At 38.8% G+C, this 22,185-nt stretch overlaps 1 protein-coding gene across 1 annotated transcript in view; it reads right to left on the bottom strand.

The window, feature by feature from the left end:
• The window catches only part of LOC139736221 (polypeptide N-acetylgalactosaminyltransferase 2-like), a 111,854-nt gene that overhangs the window by 27,415 nt on the left and 62,254 nt on the right, over positions 1-22,185 (bottom strand). Inside the window, exon 8 of the mRNA XM_071646955.1 lies at positions 7,331-7,434. Within this exon, the coding sequence (XP_071503056.1) occupies positions 7,331-7,434 (104 nt within the window). The remainder of the gene's footprint in view (positions 1-7,330; positions 7,435-22,185) is intronic.

Here is a 22,185-nt window from a genome sequence, read left to right as displayed (position 1 = left end):
ATATCACTGCTGCTTCTTGGTAGCACTGTAATGAAGGCCATGGAAGAAATGAAGGGAGAATGTGACTTTATACCTTCACAGGTACATGTTATACAACATATGTAGTTTTGGTATACAATCATTCATCATCCAAATAATGAGTGATTATCAAATGTCTTTTTAGAACATGAAGAAACATCTTTAAATGTTTAATGCTATAATGCCATATCAGTATCATTTTGACATCCATCTGCAATTATTGTACAAGCCAATTTCCAGTTGAATGTGCTACAATTGTACTGTGAAGAAATGCAGATATATACCAGCTGTGTGGACACAAAAAGTCACAAACACAAATGATAAATAAAGCAGTGTTTTGAATATCATGGAATTTATTTCAGTTGTACATTTGTTGAAAGACATGTTTTATACCTGTTTCAATTAATAGCACAATACAATCAGAATTGCAAGTACACTGGTATCAGAAATGCCATTACAACACTAAATATCAGTATTAAGATGGCCATTTTCCCTTCGACATCTGTAGAGGAAAGAAAAAGCAAATATATTTCTGCATGCATGAAGTTTCATTTCAAGTATGGTACATATATCTATTTGTTTGAAAATGCACATAGAGTGCAGGCAAGACATACACTTGGGACCTGGTCTCTCATAACACAGCTACCAGAGTGATATTTCATTTCGTAAATTGGATATAGAAAATAGTAAAGCCCTCTCTCGTTACCTTTCTCAGAATTACCGGACGAGAAACACATATTACTTTCATTTTGACAATCCTCGAAAAAATAGTAAGATATCAAATAGTAAGGACCTCCCTCATCGCCTTGCTCAAAAAACCCGGACGAGAAACTACTTTCTTTTTTTACTTGGCCTTAAACCTGCAATTTAAAAGTCTGCATGTAAAAAAAATAGTCTTACCTTGAGAGCTTACTTCTTCCTCTAAGACTTTGTGAAGTTCTTTTTACTTCTTATTGTTTGTTTGTTTTTAGTGTGCAAAAGACATCATCAAACTCTTGTGTAATCTGTTAGAGCTTGACAAGAATCATTTGCAGCAATTTGGTAATCAACCAGCAATAACCAGCAAGAATTTCTCTCCTGCCCCACCCCCCCCCCCCTCCTGGTGCAATCCACTCTTTGTATATCCAATAAAACCAAAATCGATGTTTGTAGTTTTTGTAATGTGCAGGACATCATGTAAATTTTGTCTTCATATTTTCTTATTCCTTCTTGAATATCAGTTTCATTACAAAATAAATGAATTTGAAAACCTAAACATTCATATCAACTGAACATATTTTCTCCTGACAAGATTCAGTTAACCACAACTGAACTGGTACTGGAAAAGTACCATGTAACTATAGCAGTGATGAAGATTTTTTTTTTCTTTCTCCTGACAAATTTTCTCCTGACTAAACTCAGTTTTAAACCACAACTGAACTGGTGTTAGAAAAGTACCATGTAACTATAGCACTGATGAAGATTATCTTTACAGGAATTTAAACAATGCATGGTGTGAAAGGCCCCTTATTTTCCCCCAGTAACACATGATCCACAAAAGAAGAAAGTTCAACACTATGCACAATATTTTTGAGAAACTAGTTTCACAAAATATGGCAACTCAAGATGCACATTCACGGATTGATTAATTCTTAATTCCCCCCTCCCTGCCCCCTCGGCCATATATGGTTAAAAATATGCCTTCCTGTACAATAATACAGAGTGCATCCTATTTGTGACATACAGTATTAAACCTTTTCTCTATTTCATCTGGCTCTATCACTGCTCTCCAACCTCACTCCCTCACAAAAAAAAGAAAAGGTTAAAAAAAAAGAAAAGACAACAGTGACTCTTAAAAGAAACAGCATGTTTCAATTTGTTGGTGTGGTATTTTGACCCGCAGCTGGTGGAGTTAAAAATATTACTTTCGTGTAAACTCTGTCAACCTAAGATATCGACACTGCAAAACAAGGAGGGAATTTCAGTAGTTGAGGGTGCATGAGCACGGCTAGCTTTGATTCATGTCCAGTTGCCATGACGACGGCACTAACCATGAATGATTGAAATGTGACACTGCGTCCCAGCCATACAAAGACAATTCAACTTTTTCATTTCAGCACATCAGAAAAAAGTCAAAAAGAATTGCTCATTGCAAGGCTCAAATAACAGCAGCCCGCAGTATCAAAATTGCAATTTTGATCATTCGTCTGTAATCGAAACTACTACTGTGTACGCCGAAAATTTGTTGCAGAATTCTTACTTTTGCAAATTTCTCCAGGTGAGACTGATATTTGCAAAACTGTGGAATGAACAACTTGCAAAAATATTGAAACCTGCAACACAAATACGTTGTTCACTGTAACATCCGAGACGGAAAATTGCTAAATTCTTCTCTTGAAGAGGGATCTATTCATTTCTCATCCTATCAAAGCTGTTCTTGCGTATGAATTCAACCACTGACGAAATCATCTTTGAAGTCATAATCCGTGAAATATCATACTCACATAACATTTTCATATGCTGGTCCATTCCAGTGGAATAAACTCCTACAAGACATTTGTAATCTGTCCTCTCTAAGATAGAAACTTTAAAATTTCACTCAAAACCTGGATATTTAGACGAGCATTTTAAATTTGTAAATATTTTCTCCACTCTCTTTCTGTAATATATCTCTCTTCATAGATACATTGTACCTTCTTTCTGCCTTCCTCTGCGCCATAAGTATACTCGTGACGGATACCAGTGCATTACAAGTGTTCATATTCAAAATTAGTACTATTATCATTTAAAGCAAATGCATATCGCTGGTGGGGTGACAAGACCTTGTATCTGCAATTTTGGGGAAAATGACTTTTTTGGATTAATGGTCAAATAATGCATTAAGTGATGTCCTGTCCAAATCCCAACTGTCTTACTCCAAAAATGAAGCCACCACGGCATGTCAAGGGAAAGGCTTTCCCCTTTGCCACAGTGCTTTGGCCGCCATGTTTTTTGGCTCTCCTGAACATTTGACATTTTGTAGATACGAGGTCTTGTCGCCCCAGCGACGATATGGTGTTTGCAGGTATGTTAATAGTCATGATGATGATGAAAGCAACAACCATTCTTCTAAAGTCCACAGGGTATATCATATTCCTAGCAAAGGTCCCCATTGGCATTAAGTGAGAGCACCAAAAAAAAAAAATAATAATAAAGAAAAAAAAGCAGAAAGTACAAGAGGAGAGAGACTCCAGCTTTGGCATTGTGATACTGTAAAGCTAGACATTTTTGTGTACATTTGAATTTTGCAAATATTGCGAAAGCCCAGATTCATGAAATCAAAATGCACGCAAAAGTTCTTGACTACACTATAAGCATTGAATGCCAGTGGCAATTTGTAAAAATGTCATGCCGTGAAAAAGGCAGTCAGCTCCTATTTGTGTAAATTCCATGCCATAAATTTCTTGCTTTACAGTAGTACACATTACACAAACTTTCTTATCGAACAATATATCAACTTTAAACTTCTTAAGGAAACTGCTCATCTATATGTTGCATAGAATACTGCAGCACAATGCTGGGGCTGCATACCCAAATTTCTTACTGTTAATTCACACACAAGGTATCAAAAATTATTGTTCTGTTGAAAAGAAATTCAACATCAATAATCCTCATTTGCAAAATCTATCAAGATTCACAATATGAAATGTTGCGTTCCTTTATCGCTCATGGAAAGTCTTGCTGAGGAAAAGGCAGTTTGAGAGATTGAGTTTCTGCGGATACTGTTGTTTGTGCATGCACAACATATTTACATGTACATCACAGGCTATTTTTCTGGACAAAACAGTTAAGGTTATAAATTGTACTTGTAAAAAGCATTATCAAAAGTAAAAAGAAGATATTTTCCTACGTGCTATCGACTACTGATAGTATTTTTGTACAACTGAGTGAGCCTTGACTTGCTAAGATGCTTTTTATATGCTGATTTGGAGTGTGTGTGTGCGTGTGTGGGAGGGGGAGGGGTTGTGAAAATCTCCCATTGCAATCAGTCTGGGGCCTCAAACATGGAAACATGTGTCAAGTTGTGACTTGACAACATCACCTTTTTCAAATTACAGTCTTCCTGATCGTTTCTTTGTTTACAAACTCTACTTGTTTTACGACAGGGACATTTCAGTTAAAGTTGAGATGCGTGTGTTCCCCTGACCTTCGTTATCCCTCATCGCCCAAGACAGAACGGATCTACCACACTTTGCCTGTTCAAAACCACTTGTTCTCAATAATTCAGCATGATCCCACGACAAACTATAATAATGAGTCATCGGTAGGAGATAGGATGGAGAAACTCCATAAAGGAGGAGCTCGGCTCACTCAGGATGGCTCGTGGACCGTTAATTGGGGTTGGAGCGAATTAACCGGCAATGGGAAGATTGGGGGGGGGGGGGAGGGAAAGAGAAGCCTCTAAGGAAGGTGTTTTATTCATGGCAGCCATAGAGGTTTCATGCACTTTACCAGACTTATTAAAATCTTAACTCGCGCCCGCTCACCGGCAACGAAACCTTGACGTTTCCTTGTCAAACAGAGAAGGATCAATGCTCCAGAGTCTGATAAATGAATTACAGCCACATAGGGATCTTGCTCATCCATATAGATACTTGGAGGTGTCACACTGTAAAGAATAATATCCACCGCAAGCTATTGCATCTCTATCCTATCCTTCACCCCTTCCCTGTACATTCTCTTTCAGTGAAGTACCATTAAGACAAAAAAAAGGGAAAGATTTGAGTTATTGAATTATGCCTGTGAGGACAATGCACAATTTCCCCTGAAATTAACACAGGAAATAAAGCAAGAACAAAAGAAAACTGTCATCAATAGAAGAAGCTGCAACAGGCACCTTGGCACACCGAGTGATACTGCAAATCTCCACTGAGATTAGAAGGTAAGCTCTATCCCAACTCTTGGTTAACAAAATTAACCCAACAGGGTGATTTCAGAACACCAATCACAAGACTGCTCCATACAATGACAAGCTCATGGCTGGCATCACTTTTCATCACGCTAGCTGCACTTCCACAAACTCTTCTCATTACCAGCTGGCGCTGCACCCAAACTGCTTAGTTTGAAGTAATTTCCCCGCTTTTGTTTCCTCACTGGTTCCTACGGGTTATTGCCAATTTGCAGACAAGGCCTTGTCTGACGACACGATGATTGTATCCTCTCAATTTCTGTACATCTTGTTTTTTTTTTGTCATTTGTTTGTTTTCCCATCAAAAGAAATTATCATGAAGTGAAATGACACTCCAATGCCTCTTTCGATATCTGAAGAATATTGAATTGCGCAAAGTGAGTGATTGTTCTCCACAGAGCGCTCCATTTGCACAAGCTCTGCAAATGGAGATGACCAACTGCACCTGTCAACATTACTATCCCCGCCGAAGTATCTGCCAGGGCCCTCTGCCCTCGGACAGAATCAAATTAGAAAACCCCTCCGTACTCAGATTTGCTTGGCAGAAACATGCTCGGATGGGAGGAGGGTAGGGAGGGGTAAGCTAGTGCGTGTCACTCATTCGTGGCAGGATGAACACATTTACTCATCATCACCTTCTTCTAGTATCAGGACATCTTCTTGTACCCAACTCAAGGTATTAACACATCCAGTCATGCACGCACATGCACACGCACGCACACACACACACACACACACGCACACACACACACACACACAAACGCACATTTTGCACACATGAAACCAATCGCACACTTGGCACGTGGGCAGCGTATCAATGAAGCGAGTGACGCATCTGTGCGTACATCATTATGCCAACGCCCCTCGGCCGAAACATTTTTCCAACACCAAGTGTCTATGTGCGTCAGCTCCCATACATACCAGGTATTAAACTGTATGCCCCCAAACAGACAGGAACCCACTGAGGACAACAACCAAAGCAGCCAAAGCACACACACACACAAACAAATAAAAATGGATATGATCATGTAATTTTGGGTTCTCTATACTTTGGCTAAATTACCAATTCTATTACACTTTATTTTTCGGCTCTGCTTTGTTGGGTTGGAAAAAAAAACAAACTATTAAATTTCACAGTAGTGACAGAACCGAAAAAAAACCCCACAAATCAGCTTTTGTGGCATTTGAAAGCAAAACTGGCTTGAACAAGGACCAACACTTCCAGCTTAACACTGACAGTTGCTAGCTCCAAAAACATAAGATGACCCTTTCTTGTGCCTGCATACTACCCTTGCTTAGTTACAAATGTCTCAAAAGTAAATGACTATGTAACATCCAAATCCTGTTCTCACCTCATACCATCATGAAACCTTTCATTTTCATTTAAGCATCTTATCAAGTAGACCACTGAGGCCAACAGTTTAAACAAGCTTGTCTTCCTATGACATTCCTATGACAAATATATGGTCTACAGAAGTGTTTGTTGAACTGTGGATCTGTACATACATGTACCTGTATGCACATGCAAAAACATCAGACATGTTAAACTCTTAATCCTCAGCATAATCTCCATATATTGGCAAGAACAACCCCATTTCACATTGAAAAAATTTAGAAAGAATTTTGGTTACATTGTCAAAATGCAATCACCATGTGACACATTAAATGTGCTACTAAGGTGACAGAAGTACCCCCTGTCTCTCTTTCTTCAAGTACAGGCTCAATTTCTCACGAATATGTACCATTATGATCATAAATACAGTATTACAGGTGATATGGGCCAGGGCGCAACTATAGGTGCATTCATGTTACCATTGAAATACTGCGGTAATTCATAATTCGAACTCAAATACACTACAAAATTTTGTGGTATATAGGGTGGTTATTCAAACTTTGCACGAAATATGCATGCAAAATTTGAGTGTGAATTGTGTCACTAAATACCAGTGATTGCACAGCAGTGTATTTCTCAAATGATGTGATACGTTTAAATGTGACTTTTGTCATTGGAGATATGAGCATAAGCAATATTTACCAGAAAATACCATGGTATTCCTTAACCCGTTGAGGACAGTTTGATTTTGCTACAACACGCATTTCCCGTAGACGCTTGCCTGAGTATACTCGGAACTTGTCCTCAGTGGGTTAATAGGAATGGTTCCCAGTGAAATACTGCAGTATTTACAACCGTGGTATTCTGCCAATGAGAATGATACCAACAAATAACTGTGGTATTTAATGCCACAGTGATTCTACTGTGAATGCACCTTCTAAGTCTCTTCCAAACTTTCTGATCCGTTTCCCCTCCTCCCCCCTCTCTCTCTCTGTCTTCCATCCATGATGAGCCCTTGTCTATGATGAAAAATTGAAAGTCTCTGCACTTACCCAAGTTTTCTCCACCCCACACGTCCATCATCAGGTCGTACTTTCCCAATTCTTCAAACCACCGCTTTGATATCGTGAAGAGACCTCCGGCAATCATGGGTGTTCTGATCAGGATAGGAATGGCAGAAGGGGAAATAAAAAAACCAGAGGATGTTGAAACAGTCTAGATGCAATGTCATCACTATGGATACTGGTTCTGTATGCTTATCTGATGATTGTATCAGGTGCCAATCATTGGAGCTAACATGGTAATTTTTTTTTAATTGCTGCATATATAAACTTCAATGCCTGGAACCAGTCATTTGGAACCATGAACGATGAAAGCAGCAATGTATTTAACATTACTTCAACTTGCAAGAAAATCCTTTTTGACTATTTGATGGCGTTTGATGTAGTACCTGAATTGCAATGCAAGAAAAGAAGGCACATACTGCTAAAGCACACAATGTTATGTAGATATGGTATTTAATGTATCATGGCATCTTTCAAAATTAATTTGGTTATTAGTGTATAATACCTTCACATTCATTGTATGTAGTCATATCTACAGTGAAACATCATTGCTCTTGCCACGAAAAGGGAGCATAAAAATAAAGACAGCTAAAAGGAATATTGACATTTCTTTATGAAGACTTCATTACAATGTCAGCTTCACTCTACTCAGATATCAACAGACATGTACAGCACTGGGATGATCATGCAGATTCCATTTCAAGAAAACAATCACATGACAATTATATACTATAAAACACAACAAAACAAAAGTCTCAATCAGTTTGACTATAACAGGAAGAAAGCTTTTTTAGTTAAACACAGGATCAGACAGTATTAGATATGTGCTTTTCATATGTAGCACACTTTGTAGCACACATGAACAGCACATTGGAACTTGCATACTTCTCATTCTTTGCCACTCTCAGGTCAATAATCACCACCATAAAATCACAAAATCCATTCTTCCCTCTACCGGTTGATCTCATTTGATGATTTTCTCACTTCCCTTTTTGTCACATCCTGTTTTTTCCTCCTCAGCTTCACTAGAAAACATCTCATCCGTATTCATACTAATTGCTGTGGTATTCTGGTTCTATGAATTGTAGCTTTTTATGTCGTCTACCATTAACAGAACTTCACATTTTGAAACTATTTTTGCACAACTCCAGCTCCTTGTGTCCCCACTCTTGAATGCCTCCTGTTCTGTTCCATTATTCATTTCCACTTCGTCTCCAATCTATATACCACTTCTGCACTACTTCCCGATGTGGCAAGATAATTCACGGAATAAACAAGGTAAGCTGGTCGGCTGGTTTGATGCCAGTTCCTGACTGGCGTAGACTCACCTATAAAGCTAAAGCCAACTTGGCCTCACTTGGGCCCAGTTTTTTCAAATCTATGAGGTGCTTAACGGTAAGTTCTCCATTTCCGCAAGGGTTGCCATGCTGTACTTGCCATCGCGGTTTCCACTCAAGTTCCTTGACTGTCTTTCATTACCTTACTTACTTCGTCTGCTGACTACTGTGTCTGTCCCACTCTTCATCTCTACTCCTATCTTCCCATCTCTTTTTATCTCTCTATCTTTTTCTCTTAAAGGGATAGTACAGTATTGGTGGAGGTGAGAATTGGGCTTTTAACTTTTTGCAAGATACCAAGAAAACACTTATGAAATAGTACAGAGCATACCATTTTAAGAGGAATTCAAAGTTTACTTGATGGAAATCGGGTTTGGAATGACGGAAACATCCAAAAACAAGGTAAAACAAAGCGATCGTGTGAAAGTGTGGGTCCCACACTTTATTAGAATCACTCTTTTTGGATATCTCAGCTTTTTCAAAACCAATTTTCATCAAATAAACATTGAATTCCTCATAAAATTACATGCTCTTTCATATTTCATAAGAGGTTTTTCATTATCTCACCAAAAAATGTTAGAAATCTGAAGTTAGGACTGAACCGAAACTGTACAATCCCTTTAACAGGGCTCGAGACTAACTTTTTTTTTTCTCTCATGGCCCATTCAAGCTACAAAAATCTTTAAATCTGAAATTTTGTTAACCTGAAATAAAAATGTAGTGGCCGGAAATAAATGGAAACATAGCAATACATTTTGAATAGCAAGTGCCAGATCAGGCCACCAAAAGATAGCCTTTGTGGAAATTTGGTGGCCCGACATCAATTTTTAGTGGTCCCGGGCCAATGGGCCACTGCTCATGTCGATCTCTGGTCTTAGTAGCTTCATTTCTTGACCTGTACTTCATTTTCCCTGCTTCTGCTCTTCACCTCACCCCCTGTCCATTTTTCTTTCTCTCTCTCTAGAACCTACTTCTATCCTTCTATCCATCTAGCTCTCTGTAGCTGTAACTCTCCATCCATTTCTCATCTTCTGTGTCTGCTCTTCTTTACCTCTTCACCTTTCCTCCTCTCTAAAAGCATTATCGCTTCATCTGTTTCCCAGTCTCTCACACTTCAACCTCTGAGGCTCTCTATCTCATCACTCTTGCTCTATCTCTCCATACATCTGTCTGAGATCTGTTCTATTCCTTTTTCTCATTCTCTCTCTCCCTCTCTTTCCTTTCCTGTCCCACGAAATGAATAAATAATGCTAGCAAATTTCTTCCTCATCACACCATCGAACAGGTTCTGTCACTGATGAGCCCCAGACAAGATTCACGAGGCAGGTTTCGAGGGCAAGTCAAATTGCTCCACAAGGCCGCACAGCCTGAGAGAGTGCACTTGTGTGCTTCATGGGCCGAAACAACTGATGCTCTACAGAAGTCGGTGTCGTCTTGGAGCAAACAGATGACGTTAATGGCCCTGTATGACATTAATTTTCATAGCGATGTCATCTCAGCAAACAGTGGTGCTGCAGCCAGACCCAAAGTGTCACATTCAAGTGAAAGCTGAAGCTCAGGAAGAGGCGGGGCAAAATCTGCAGCCAAATGCACTGTAGCATTAATAGAAAGCTTGTTGTACAGTAACAACAGAGATGCACTTCTACATTGTGATTCTTCTCGAATCACTTCACCCTATTCATTGCTTGAGTGCCTTGACCAAAGTGATTGCTTATGAAAATAAATTATCATGGTACAAAACCATTTGAAGGCACATATAACATGCTCTTTACACAAAAGGAGTTGCATTCAAAGCCTGGTAGCATTTATTATTCACTATTATTACTCATATCATCACAGTCACCATCAATAGCAGACATTAGCAGACAATTGCTGAGAAGGTAAAAGTTTTCAGGGCAATATAAATTCTATTGTTTGGCCAAATAAGATGAACTGTGCAATATGACTCCACATACTAACTTCCCTGACTGCCAATATTTTAGGCCTACAAGCAATAACACAATTTTGTGTGGACTGGAATATAGTAAAATGTGAGTTTATTTGCTTCTTTTGATTGTTACACTGGTATCACACCGCATGACATGTTGAAAGATTTCCACACCATGAAATGTTTCACATTTATTTTACAGTAGAAAATATCAACCTGTCAACCTTTGCAAAGTAGGGGAATTCTGCAACTTGTTGGTAAGTTTTCATAAAGGGATACTACTTAGTATCTCTACTGAATATTGATTGGCCTGATCTCCAGCTGGCCCTATTTTCCTTTGAACACACAAGCAGGCCAGAAAAAGTGTTTATGGTGAAACAAGAAAACATAACACACCACAAAGTAAATGCAAACATTTGTTTGTCTTTGTTGCCAAGCAACAGAAATCCTCCCTCCCCAGTCACTGAGCCTGAACGTCTAGCGCAACTGTCCTCTCCCACCATCTCCCAAAGCTTGCCTAAACATTGCATTTGCTTAATTCTTCGCATCATTCCTCGTAATCCATGCGAAGAATGATGCTAAGACTCCATCCTCTCTCAGAAAAAAAAAAAGACTGAGGCATTAACATGCATCAGCATGTTCCTGACAATCAAGTCTCGCGTAGTGATGGATCGCGTCCCTCAGCCCTGCTGATTGGCCACATTTCCCTTCAAAGTCCCAGTGAAAAATCAATTAGTGGCAAACTAATTGATTTAATCAGCCTCCCCGAGCCCTGCCCCGCCCCGCCCGCAGCATGGAAGCGGCATCGCGGCATCGTGATCCTCCCCTGGAACGGCTTGGCACCGCCACTGCCTCATGTCATTCCACTGCCACTGGTCATCATAAATTATGTTGATCGTCGTCGGCAACAGAATTTTATCTGTAGATGAGGAATGCTCTGAAGATAACAAGTACTGCCAAGTTTAACCAGAAAGCCAAGACAATAATTCTGGAACCTAACAATGCAGGGAGAAGTCAGAAAGCTTTCTGTCCATTGTTGATTCCATGACTTAATATCAACCAGGATGCTGTATGAAAATATGTATCCATGGCTAAAAAAAATTCAATTCAGTTTAATCTAATGGGCAGTCATTAGCCATCAGCAGAGTCAGATCATGTCCATGCCTCTAACAAGAGTCAGTAATGCACGTCAGAAAAGCCCTAATGGGCACCCGGCCGCCTCTCTCCAAAATGGCAGCACGTCATGCAATTCATGAAGATGAGCTTCTGTATTAATGGTGTATATGCTGCTCATACATGTAGGACAGAGATCAGTGTATCGCGCAATACAGGATGCAGTTTGGGCTTCTCATGTCATACACTGTACATATTTGAGTCATTTTCACTCTGTAAACGATACAAGTGGCTAGAAATGCGGCACATTTGAAGACCTTCACTGGCCTAATATCCAAAATGGGTAATCTATGCTTACACAAATCTCAATAACTTTCACTTCTACAAAAAAAGAGAGAATGTGACTAAAGTTTATCATTCATTCACTCATTCATAAATTTGTAGCCAAGCTGTTTACTGTATGTATAGGATGAATAAGGTAAGAATTATTAGACTGAGCAAACAACAACAACAACGAAAAACAAACGAACATACAGTAATCTGAACGAAGTATTAACTAGAACACATTACAGTCATTGATTAAAACTTTCACTCACAAAAAGAATTCTCAAAATAAAACACATGTTGAATGTTTTATGAATGTTTTATGAATGTGTTATGACACAAACAGGCCATAATTACACCAAAAAAAAAAAAAAAAAAGAAGAAGAAAAAAAGGTTATGACCGAGGACCGAGCATCTCATCTTGAGTAAAGGTCACTCCAACACTTTCAAAGTCATGGGGATGACTTACACTGTAGCCTGCACCGACAGGGCACTGTGGGTTAAGACCATCTGGATCAAATTCTCATCACCTCGGCAACAATGCTAGTGATGGCTTCCATTATCTAATCAAGGCAGGTGGGTGCGCAGAGAGGCAAGCTTCATGGCCCTTTTTCGGTTTCACTGACGCTAAAAAAAAAAAATCTGTCTCCATGTACAACTCCGCTGCTGGGAAATCAAGAAGAAATGCATGCCCGGCCTAGTTCTGTCAACATATCCGGGTGATTGGGATCCTTCTCCCGAAATTCAGCAATAACATTTTTTTTTTCTTTCCAAAAATAGTTTAGCGGAAGATGATGGACCGAAAATGAAAAGAAAATATGCATGCATCCAGCAACGGTCGCCTTTCTTCGAAATCACAATTTCTTCACGTTGATGAGACTCGCACACTGGAGGATTGTCACATTTGTTGATACCATCCTCCGCCTTGGGCTCCTTCAAACCAACATCCCAACTTGCCCTGGCAACTGATAATTTCTTCCTCAGGGTAAGCAAAATAGGAAGGGGGGGGGGGGGCTTCTTGCTTGACTGGGCAATAGTAATATTTTCCATAATGCGTTATCCTCACCCCACAATGTTGGAAGCATTGGACGTCACTCAAGGAGGAATATCATATTGGCTGCAAATCGTATCCGCATTGGCAAAGAGCTCGACATTCATCATTTGACATGAAAGTTTTCAGTCTGGAAGATTGGCAAAAGTATTCATCTCTGCAAATTTAAACCATGACTGTTGAAAATAGATAACTTTTATCTTGACAAACTTACTAGATTAGGCCACTTTATAACAAAACAAAAGAAAAGCAAAGGAGAATGCATCCAAGCTGGAATACAGCAGCAGCAGAAGAAGAAGAAGAAGAAGAAGAAGAAGAAGAAGAAAAGTTTTTTTTTTTCACTAACTCACAGTGCACAACACAAATCAGACCCCGAGCCAAATACACAAGCTCACAAAGAAACTGTTATGCAGTCATAGTACATGACTCAAGGACAATATGATCCAAAAACTTCTTGGTCAGGACTAAGGGCTGCAATTTAACTATTTATTCCACATCCTCCTCCACTCTCGCATTAAAAAAAAAAAGCAATCTGACAAAAAAATCAAGGGTAAGGCAAGGGAAAAAACCCCAAACAAACCACAGTGTCTGGAAGGAATTAGCCTCTTGATCCCATAAAGTCAAAACGGTGTTGGGATAGACAGTATCTAAGATCACCTCCCCATCGATACCACAGCCCTCTCCCAGTGCCCCCAAAGATATGAGCTGTTCCTTCCACCTGCTATCAAGTCCTCTCTGAAAGGTACGTCCTACCGCCAGCCACCAGCCCCGCCTCCCATTCCCCACAGCCCACAAAGTCATCAGAACAGGTTTGTCATCTCATTGCTTAAACATTGCTGCGAGGCTGGCTTGCACGCCTGACAGGTTTCGGTCGTGCTCTTACAACGAAATGACGATGATGGGAGGGAAAGGGGCGAGTGGGATAAATATGACCGAAAAAATAATCAAAGCCAGCGGTGTTTTCATGAATCTAATCACACGCAAAGCCTCATCTTTTACTTTTCCTATAATATGCATGCCTTCATAGTAGTGCCAAATGACCTTGTGGCTTGACTAATTTTTTTTTTTTACATTAACATTTAGGGCTTATGCATAGCTTAAGAGCTCATACAAATTGTATACTGGCAAGGCTCTGGGTTGGAACTGCATCTTTGGGCATTAAAACTTGGTAATGAAAACTTAAATATTACTTTTACATTACTAAATATCATAAGTGGTATCACATGATGCATGGGTAGTCCTACATGCACAAATCTGTATGAGTCGTTCTCATAGCACACTGTCTTAGGTAGGGGCTTTCAGTTTGTTTAAAGGGATCATATAGTTTTGGTTGAGACCCAATTTCAGGTTTCTAACATTTTTGGTGAGACAATGAGAAAACTCTTATGAAATATGAAAGAGCATGTAATTCCATGAGGAATTCAACGTTTATTTCATGAAAATTGGTTTTGAAATGGCCGAGATATCCAAAACAGAGCAATTCAAATAAAGTGTGGGACCCACATTTTATTACGATCACTTTGTTTTACTTTGTTTTTTGATGTTTCAGTCATTCCAAACCCGATTTTCATCAAATAAACTTTGAATTCCTCTTAAAATGGCATGCTCTGTACTATTTCATAAGTGTTTTCTTGGTATTTCGCAAAAAGTTAAAAGCCCAATTCTCATCTCCACCAATACTGTACCATCCCTTTAAGTTCAGTCAGTCTCTTAGCTCCCATACAGGGTTACTCACAAAGATAGATGCTTAATGCTGCTTTCACTTTATACAAACTTCTCTTCTCATACAATTTCATTTGCGGTTACAAAATCAAACTATGGTTTTATTTCTAAACATATGATCATAAACATGTATTCAATAGGTAATTTTATCAATTCATGAAAAGGTAACATAATAAATGACACCTTAAAAGTATATTTCATCTGGCTAAGAGTTTACAAAACTGCCACACCATAAAAATTAAAAGCAGAACTGTAATAAGCATAAGGAGAGGTTATTAAGTCTTCACAAGAATAAGCTCAAGCTATTAAAGATTTGAAGCTTTACTCATAATCCACATCACAATGACTTGTATGTGATCAGAAAGTGATGAAATGATGCAACAGTGAAATAAGATACAATGTACCCAAATACCCATGTACAGTATACAATAAGAACAAAACAAAACAAAAACCAGCAACAGATGTTGAGCTCATGATAATGGATTTTAGTTACCTTTGTAAAAATATCTCACTCAGAGCTTATGATGATCTCATGCTTCGAGGGAAAAAATACAAAAAAAACCCCACAAAAAACACGAAACCAAGCATCTGCCAACAAGCTTTCCTCAAGATCTCCTTAATTTGCGGTAATACAACAAAATGCCTGTTGTTCTACTTACCCAGCAAATGAGAAAAGCAACGATGTCTTTGCATGGTAATAGTAATTTATCTGCCTGAATGAATATTCTGTGCTTTAATTGATTGCCCCGCCACATAACCTTGTTTCAAATAAATGTTGAAAGCAGATTGCGAGATGTCCAATCTCGACTTTCTCTTACAAGAAATTGGGAAAAAAAATAATGTGACTGTAAAACAGCTCTGCACATAACAACTTGAGGCTAAACTTAATTTAAGTAATGACTATTTGGATATGATATCAGATTACGATTCACATGTTATTTGTTGTAACTTAGAAGCCTGGCATCTATGAACATGATATGGACATTCAAAAGTAATATCAACATTAAAAAGTGATATCACGAGTCAAGGCATGTCATGGTGTATGAGTGACAGGCAGCCACGTAAATACAGGAGCAGTCACATACTTGTACACGTAATGAAATGTCAAATGTTGTGTGAAAGGCTAAATAGTATGCACGGAAAGAATAAGACCAATCAATTTCAACTACAATAGAATGCATTAGCTCCAACACACAAGACTGTGAGGTCATGTAATTGGGAGAGATGAATTTAATCAACCTGCTTTTCAGACTCTTTGATTAGCTCATCATCAAGCCATTGATTCTTTTCAGATGATGAACATGAAGTCGTGATTGATGAGACATTGTGGCAAACGATGCATACTAACCCATGATTCCGCCTGATGGGCATCACAAATATCCACAAAACGTTGTCATTTATGTCGCTTTCTTTGGGCCAAGTTTCTTGGCGGAAGATTCAGAACAAGACTGCAGAGCAGACATCTTGTCTTGTATCCAATTGGGAGCTGGTACATTTTTGCAATACTGGCGTATTTGGAGCAAAACTGTCCAAATCTTATATTTTAAAAGATTTAATGATAATTACAAATATGCTCGGTGACTTTGGGTATCATTTATCAAAAATCCACATGCGATTAAAGTGACACAGAATTGCACAAGGTAATGTAGACAGAAAGTTCTAAACACACTCAGAAGTATCTAGACACAATCTAGAGAGTAAACTATTCATTTAGTTCCAGAAACGGAGAAAGCAGTGCACTACTTTACTGATTAAATTGTGGTTTCCAGGTAATTTCTGCCAAAATTCTTGTCTTGCATGGTTCATCATTTTTCTGATATGATAGACAAGGAAACTTCAGAGTTTTTGTGTGTGTGTGTGTGTGTGTGTGTGTGTGTGTCTGGGATTTGGGCTGGTTTCATGTAGGCTACAGATATATTCAAATAAGTCATGAATAAGAGTTAGCCTTCATTTTCCAACCCTCACAATTTCCCGGATATTAATTCAAGGGACAGAGCGTCGCCTGCGAAATGTCAGCAGAGATCACTACCCCTACAGCTAATGTACATTGTAGGCGAATGATCTTACATTTTTTAGTTGTGTGTGTGTGTGTGTGTGTGTGTGTGTATGTTAAATTTTCTGAGAACATAATCCCCAAAGAGAGACATTCTGCAGTCACTAACATATCCAATATCTATTAACGATTCCGTCAATGCTGCACAACATATTGCTCAAACATGGCTCATTTTAATGGCTCATAATGGCATACTGTAGTAATCCCATCATTCTCCCACTGCAATATTCACATCTACGTATTCGCTCATAATTTCCACAAATCCATAACTCCACTGTGTGAGCAGAGAGGTGTTACTGTGACGGTACTATGACCATCAGCAGGCTGTCTCGGTAGGGATAACAGTAATACCCTTCAAAGGTTAAAAACACTCCTTTAATAGAGTGTGGGCCTTCATGGTGTCAAACCTATTCTTAATTTTCCAAAGACATCTGTGTTCAAATTTCTACAGCAAATTAAAAGCTTCTACGAAATTCACAGATTCAGTGTTGTTCCATGTATTTGTGTCCATGTTAGCCAACTCGTTTCACTTCAACAATCTGAAATCTGCAAGATGACTCCCTCCCCCTCAAAAAACAAACAAACAAACAAACAAACAAACAAAAAACCAACAAACAAACAAACTCTGTACATGTGTCCCAAAAGACATACTATGGTTTTACCACACTGTTGTACATTGTGTTTATCTGCGGCAGCAGGCATACAGTCCCTCCAGATTTGGGGGAAAGCATGTCTAGACTGCAAATATGATGACTTTTATCCGATGAATTTACACAGCCAAAACACCTAACTACTTCTCATGAAGTTTGCAGTCCTTATTATTTACTATTATTTGCTGTTGTCGATGATAAATTTATTTCAGTTTCTTAAGTGCAATTCACTATGACATGGGCTTGAATAGATGTGTTTACAGGTCTGACAGTGACAGGTCTACCTCTCTGGCTTGTTTATCTGTTCCTACACATATCGTCCTTTTGAATTCCCGTGATTGTAAACAAGTCTAGGGTTTGCTTTGGAATGGAAGTTGGCATAACTTTTGGGACCTGCGCATCTCTTGGTTAAAGAGAAAGTCAAGATGATATAACATATGATACAGATAAAGATTTAATCACCAATGATTTAAAGTTCACAAACAGATTAGGGCACTGTTACCTGTACTTACTGTATGTTATTCCTTTCATCCTTAGCACTGATGTACTGTAAAAAAGGAAATTTTCATACGATTAATTTGCCACGGTCGGCCAGCTGGTTGGGAGGAATTTTGTGTGATTTTAATTTCAAGGATGGTGACAACTTTTGAGTGAGCACACTGCTGCAATGGTGGTTAATGGCTTTTGTAGCACATAGGCCTACTACGGTAAAAAGGAAACAGATTCACAGTATATGTTACATACTAGTGAACTTGAAGAAAACTACAAATAACAATTTTAAACTAGAAATGTCGCTATGGCGACTGTTATGCCTCCGCCATAATGCATGATTCTCCTAATAGGTCTAGATAGTACATGTGGACAATGTGTGATTACATTTTCACAAAACTGGCAAAATATTGAAATGACAAGTTTGTCACAAATGTGTTGAATGTTCACCTTCCTTGACCTTGGTTTAATTGGATGAATAGGAGAGCATGTATTTGGGGATTTAAGGACTTTAACTTGACTTTGACCCATTCATACATTTATGCATTGAGTAATTTTCATGGTACCGGTATGGAGAAAAAGTGCAATTTCTGTACTGAATAGTAAATTGTTACCATGTTCATCTGGCCTTTGACCCTAAAATTCATAAGATAATCACTTTCAGGTAGAACATGCATAGATATGCAGTAAGTTTCACGATAAATTGAGCCACTTCCGAGATATGGAGGAAAAAGTTAGTTCAGCACTTTCACTTGATCTTTGACCTTTTGACCTTTGAGGCAATAAAAAAAAGAAAGAAAAAAAAACTCTCCAGAGAATTTCTATGAGGTTACACATGCATACACCAAGTGTAAAAAAAAAAAAAATACTAATCCTGCTGGCATTGCATGAACATGAGGGAAATAGTAAAATTTTGAAGTGTTGCACTTGACCTTTGACCCCTGACCTTTGACCCCATGAACCCTACATTCTCTAGATAATCACTGCCAGTCAGTACATGTATATATACTATGTTCCATGAAGATACCTTGAACAATTTTCCAATTTACAGAGAAAAAAAAGAAGTTTTAATACTTTTACTCGACCTTTTGACCTTTGACCTTCGACCTCATGACCCAAACTTTCACCAGAGAATCTAAATTGGGTAATACATGCATACACTAAGTTTCAAGAAAATATCTTCAGGCATTGCATAGATATGGTGGAAATAGTGAAATTTTATGTATTTGACCTTGACCTTTTGACCTTTGACCTTGAGCACGTGCACCCAAAAGTTGATAGGCACAACTTCAGCCCCTAATACACATACATGCCAAGTTTCATTAGGATACCTCAACAGCTTTTGATAGTTACCTTGTCCACAAAATTCATTACGGACGGACGGAAAGACGGACGGACGGACGGAAGGACGGACGGACGGACGGACGGACGGACGGACGGAAGGACGGACGGACGGACGGACGGACGGACAACCCGAAAACATAATGCCTCCGGCACCACTCCGTGGCGGAGGCATAAAAAGGCACAGAATACAATACAAAAAAAAAATCTTGAACTGCTTTCATTTTTGGGCTAGTTTCATCTTGCAAGAAATGTGCAGAAATTTCCACTTTATGGGACAATGCTGCTTTTTTGAATAGCTCCTTCATGCTTTAGAATAATTGAAGATTTGCCATTCAACCTCACCATTCTCCCCCCCCCCCTCTAAATGAAAATAAACACCACATATTATCTTCTCAAATAGAAACATAATATGCTGCACCCCTCCTTGAGATAGTGGTACTGCATTATGAAGTGCGCATGACGAGCTCTCGTCAAGGCCGACACAGCATGGAATGAAATTAATTAAAAAAGCAAAAAAACAAAAAGCAAAAAAACAAAACAAAAACAGAGCCCTAGCTCAAATTGCAAAAGAAAGCCATTACAGGATGCTACATAGTATAATGTTTCAACTGCACATATCAACCTCTGAAAGATGAACCTTAAAGAGAAACATTAGTCGATATTCAAGTTGACTTAAGAGAAGGGAATTCAAATAAACAGAGCATTGAGAGTCTAATTAAAGTGTGGAGGAGAAAAAAAAAAGAAGAAGAAAAAAAAAAAACTACCCGGTACTTGAAAGTCATGAGACTGAACATGTTTTTACATAATACTAATGCAAAATGTGCAGTCAGCTTGCCAGACTACATTCCATCATAATCATAGTTCAGTGCATGCACCCAGACTGTCACTAATTGGGCATGTGTGTTTAAAAACTCATGATTCATTTATAGTGCTACATCTCTGAGGTAGTCTTGTTTGCAGTATGTAAATGGAATGGCTAAACATTGCTACTGTTGTATGTGGCAGAATTTCCCAATGAGATTGGGTAACTGGTTTTCCTTTAGGCTTGTATCATTACATGTAATTAAGCATTGATCTCTCAGCCTATTGCCATCATGTGCAGCTTTGTCTCACAGTCCTCAACATCCGCCTTCAAAAGATATATTTCTCTTGGCACGGAAGAAGCTACATTAATTGACACATGGCAAAAAGCCAAAACAAACCATAAAACACAACGAAACACATGAAGAAAAGACAGCACGAGAAGAATAAATGAGACAAAAAAAAAACAAACAAACAAATAATACACGAATAAAAGGCTGTGTGTGTATTGCCATAGTCATGATAGTCAATTGTTCCTCTACACAAAATCAAGAGTTCACTGATCCTACTGCTACTTGGTCTTCAGAGTTTTGGAAAGCTCTATTATACTATCACAGGTCATGCATACATGGGATAAGGATAAATCTCATCAAAGTACACGAGTGTTAACTGACAATGCCTTCAAAACTCTGCCCATGCGGATTTGAGCATGGCAGCAACACTTGACACACAAATAACTTCTTTTTGTTTTTCATTACTGATCTAAAACATCACTTCAGGGGGCGTTTCATCAACGAGTTCGTCGGAGTTTTCACCGACGAATTTGCTATCAGCCAATCAGACCAAGGATTTCATTAGCTTTTAACAGTTGTCAGTGTAAATCCTTGCGTCTGATTGGCTGATAGCAAATTCGTTGGTGAAAACCCCCGACGAACTCGTTGATGAAACGCCCCTTCCAATTTTTGGAATCAATAACATTCTCACTGAATTCAAAATTGTGCGTTATTTCCCATCACGATCAGGATCACATTTTACAATTTGACATCACTTACACTCCGCAAATTAACACTTTTATCTCTTTTGATCTTGAGCGTTGCATCTAAAAATGTCAGACAAATTTCATTCAATCTAGAAAACCCATCCAGTAGCCCAAATCACTCATCATTGAAAAGGTTCTCTTTGAACAGTGGAAAACTCCTGCTTTTTTAACACACAAATATGTGTGAATGAAAATGTACAGTTCAAATTTACAGTAGCATTGCGCCACCGATAAACCATTAAAAACCCTCCAGTACCTCACGGCTCTCAGTGATGAATGTGTGTGTGCAAGCGATATTTATGAAATGCTGGCATTTTAAAGGTTTTACATCAATTCCTCGCTAGCAAATGCGTGGGCCTCATGAGAATAGAGCCATCCTAATCTCACCCTCAATTACACACCTGGGGCAAATCCTTTACTCCGATTCAGCGGGAATTATTCGCCGAAGCTCCAGAGACGGGAGCCTATCACTGGATATGCCTATTGAAGCAGGATAATTTCCACATGGGAATTAATTTACGCATCGGGCAGGAGCCCGAAATATTTCAATTACATTTTTCTTTTGTCCCTACTCTCCCCTTTTCCCTGCGGGGGGCAGCAGCGCCGCTTATGTCGACTATGAATATTATGAATCAAATGTAAGCCTATTGAGTGTTGTAAAGTTGCCTAATCTAGCTCAGGCCATTACTCTCTTGCCTGCTACACTAGCACACACACACAACACACACACACATGGAGACATACGTGATAAGGCTTTTCCATTCCAAAACTACGCGCTTCAATGTGAAAACAGAACATGCATATGAACGATAAATCATAGCAGCTTTCTATTCTCAATTTCTCTACCTTTGGGTGATGACAGAAGTGACCATGATGCATTACGATTTTATGTTTGTCTTTATGTCCGACATCCTCATTCATTTAATGCATAGGCAGAGAGAGCATTCTAAGACAGAAAAATATAGACTCATTCTCTCAACTTTTTCTCACAAC

The sequence above is a fragment of the Diadema antillarum genome, unplaced genomic scaffold, assembly GCF_040938485.1.
Source record: "Diadema antillarum isolate AM-2024a unplaced genomic scaffold, OU_Dant_1.0 seq00000633_RagTag, whole genome shotgun sequence".
NCBI classification, from domain to species: domain Eukaryota; kingdom Metazoa; phylum Echinodermata; class Echinoidea; order Diadematoida; family Diadematidae; genus Diadema; species Diadema antillarum.
The sequence above is the reverse complement of the archived record's forward strand: the minus strand, read 5'-3'. Positions and strand labels throughout refer to the sequence as shown.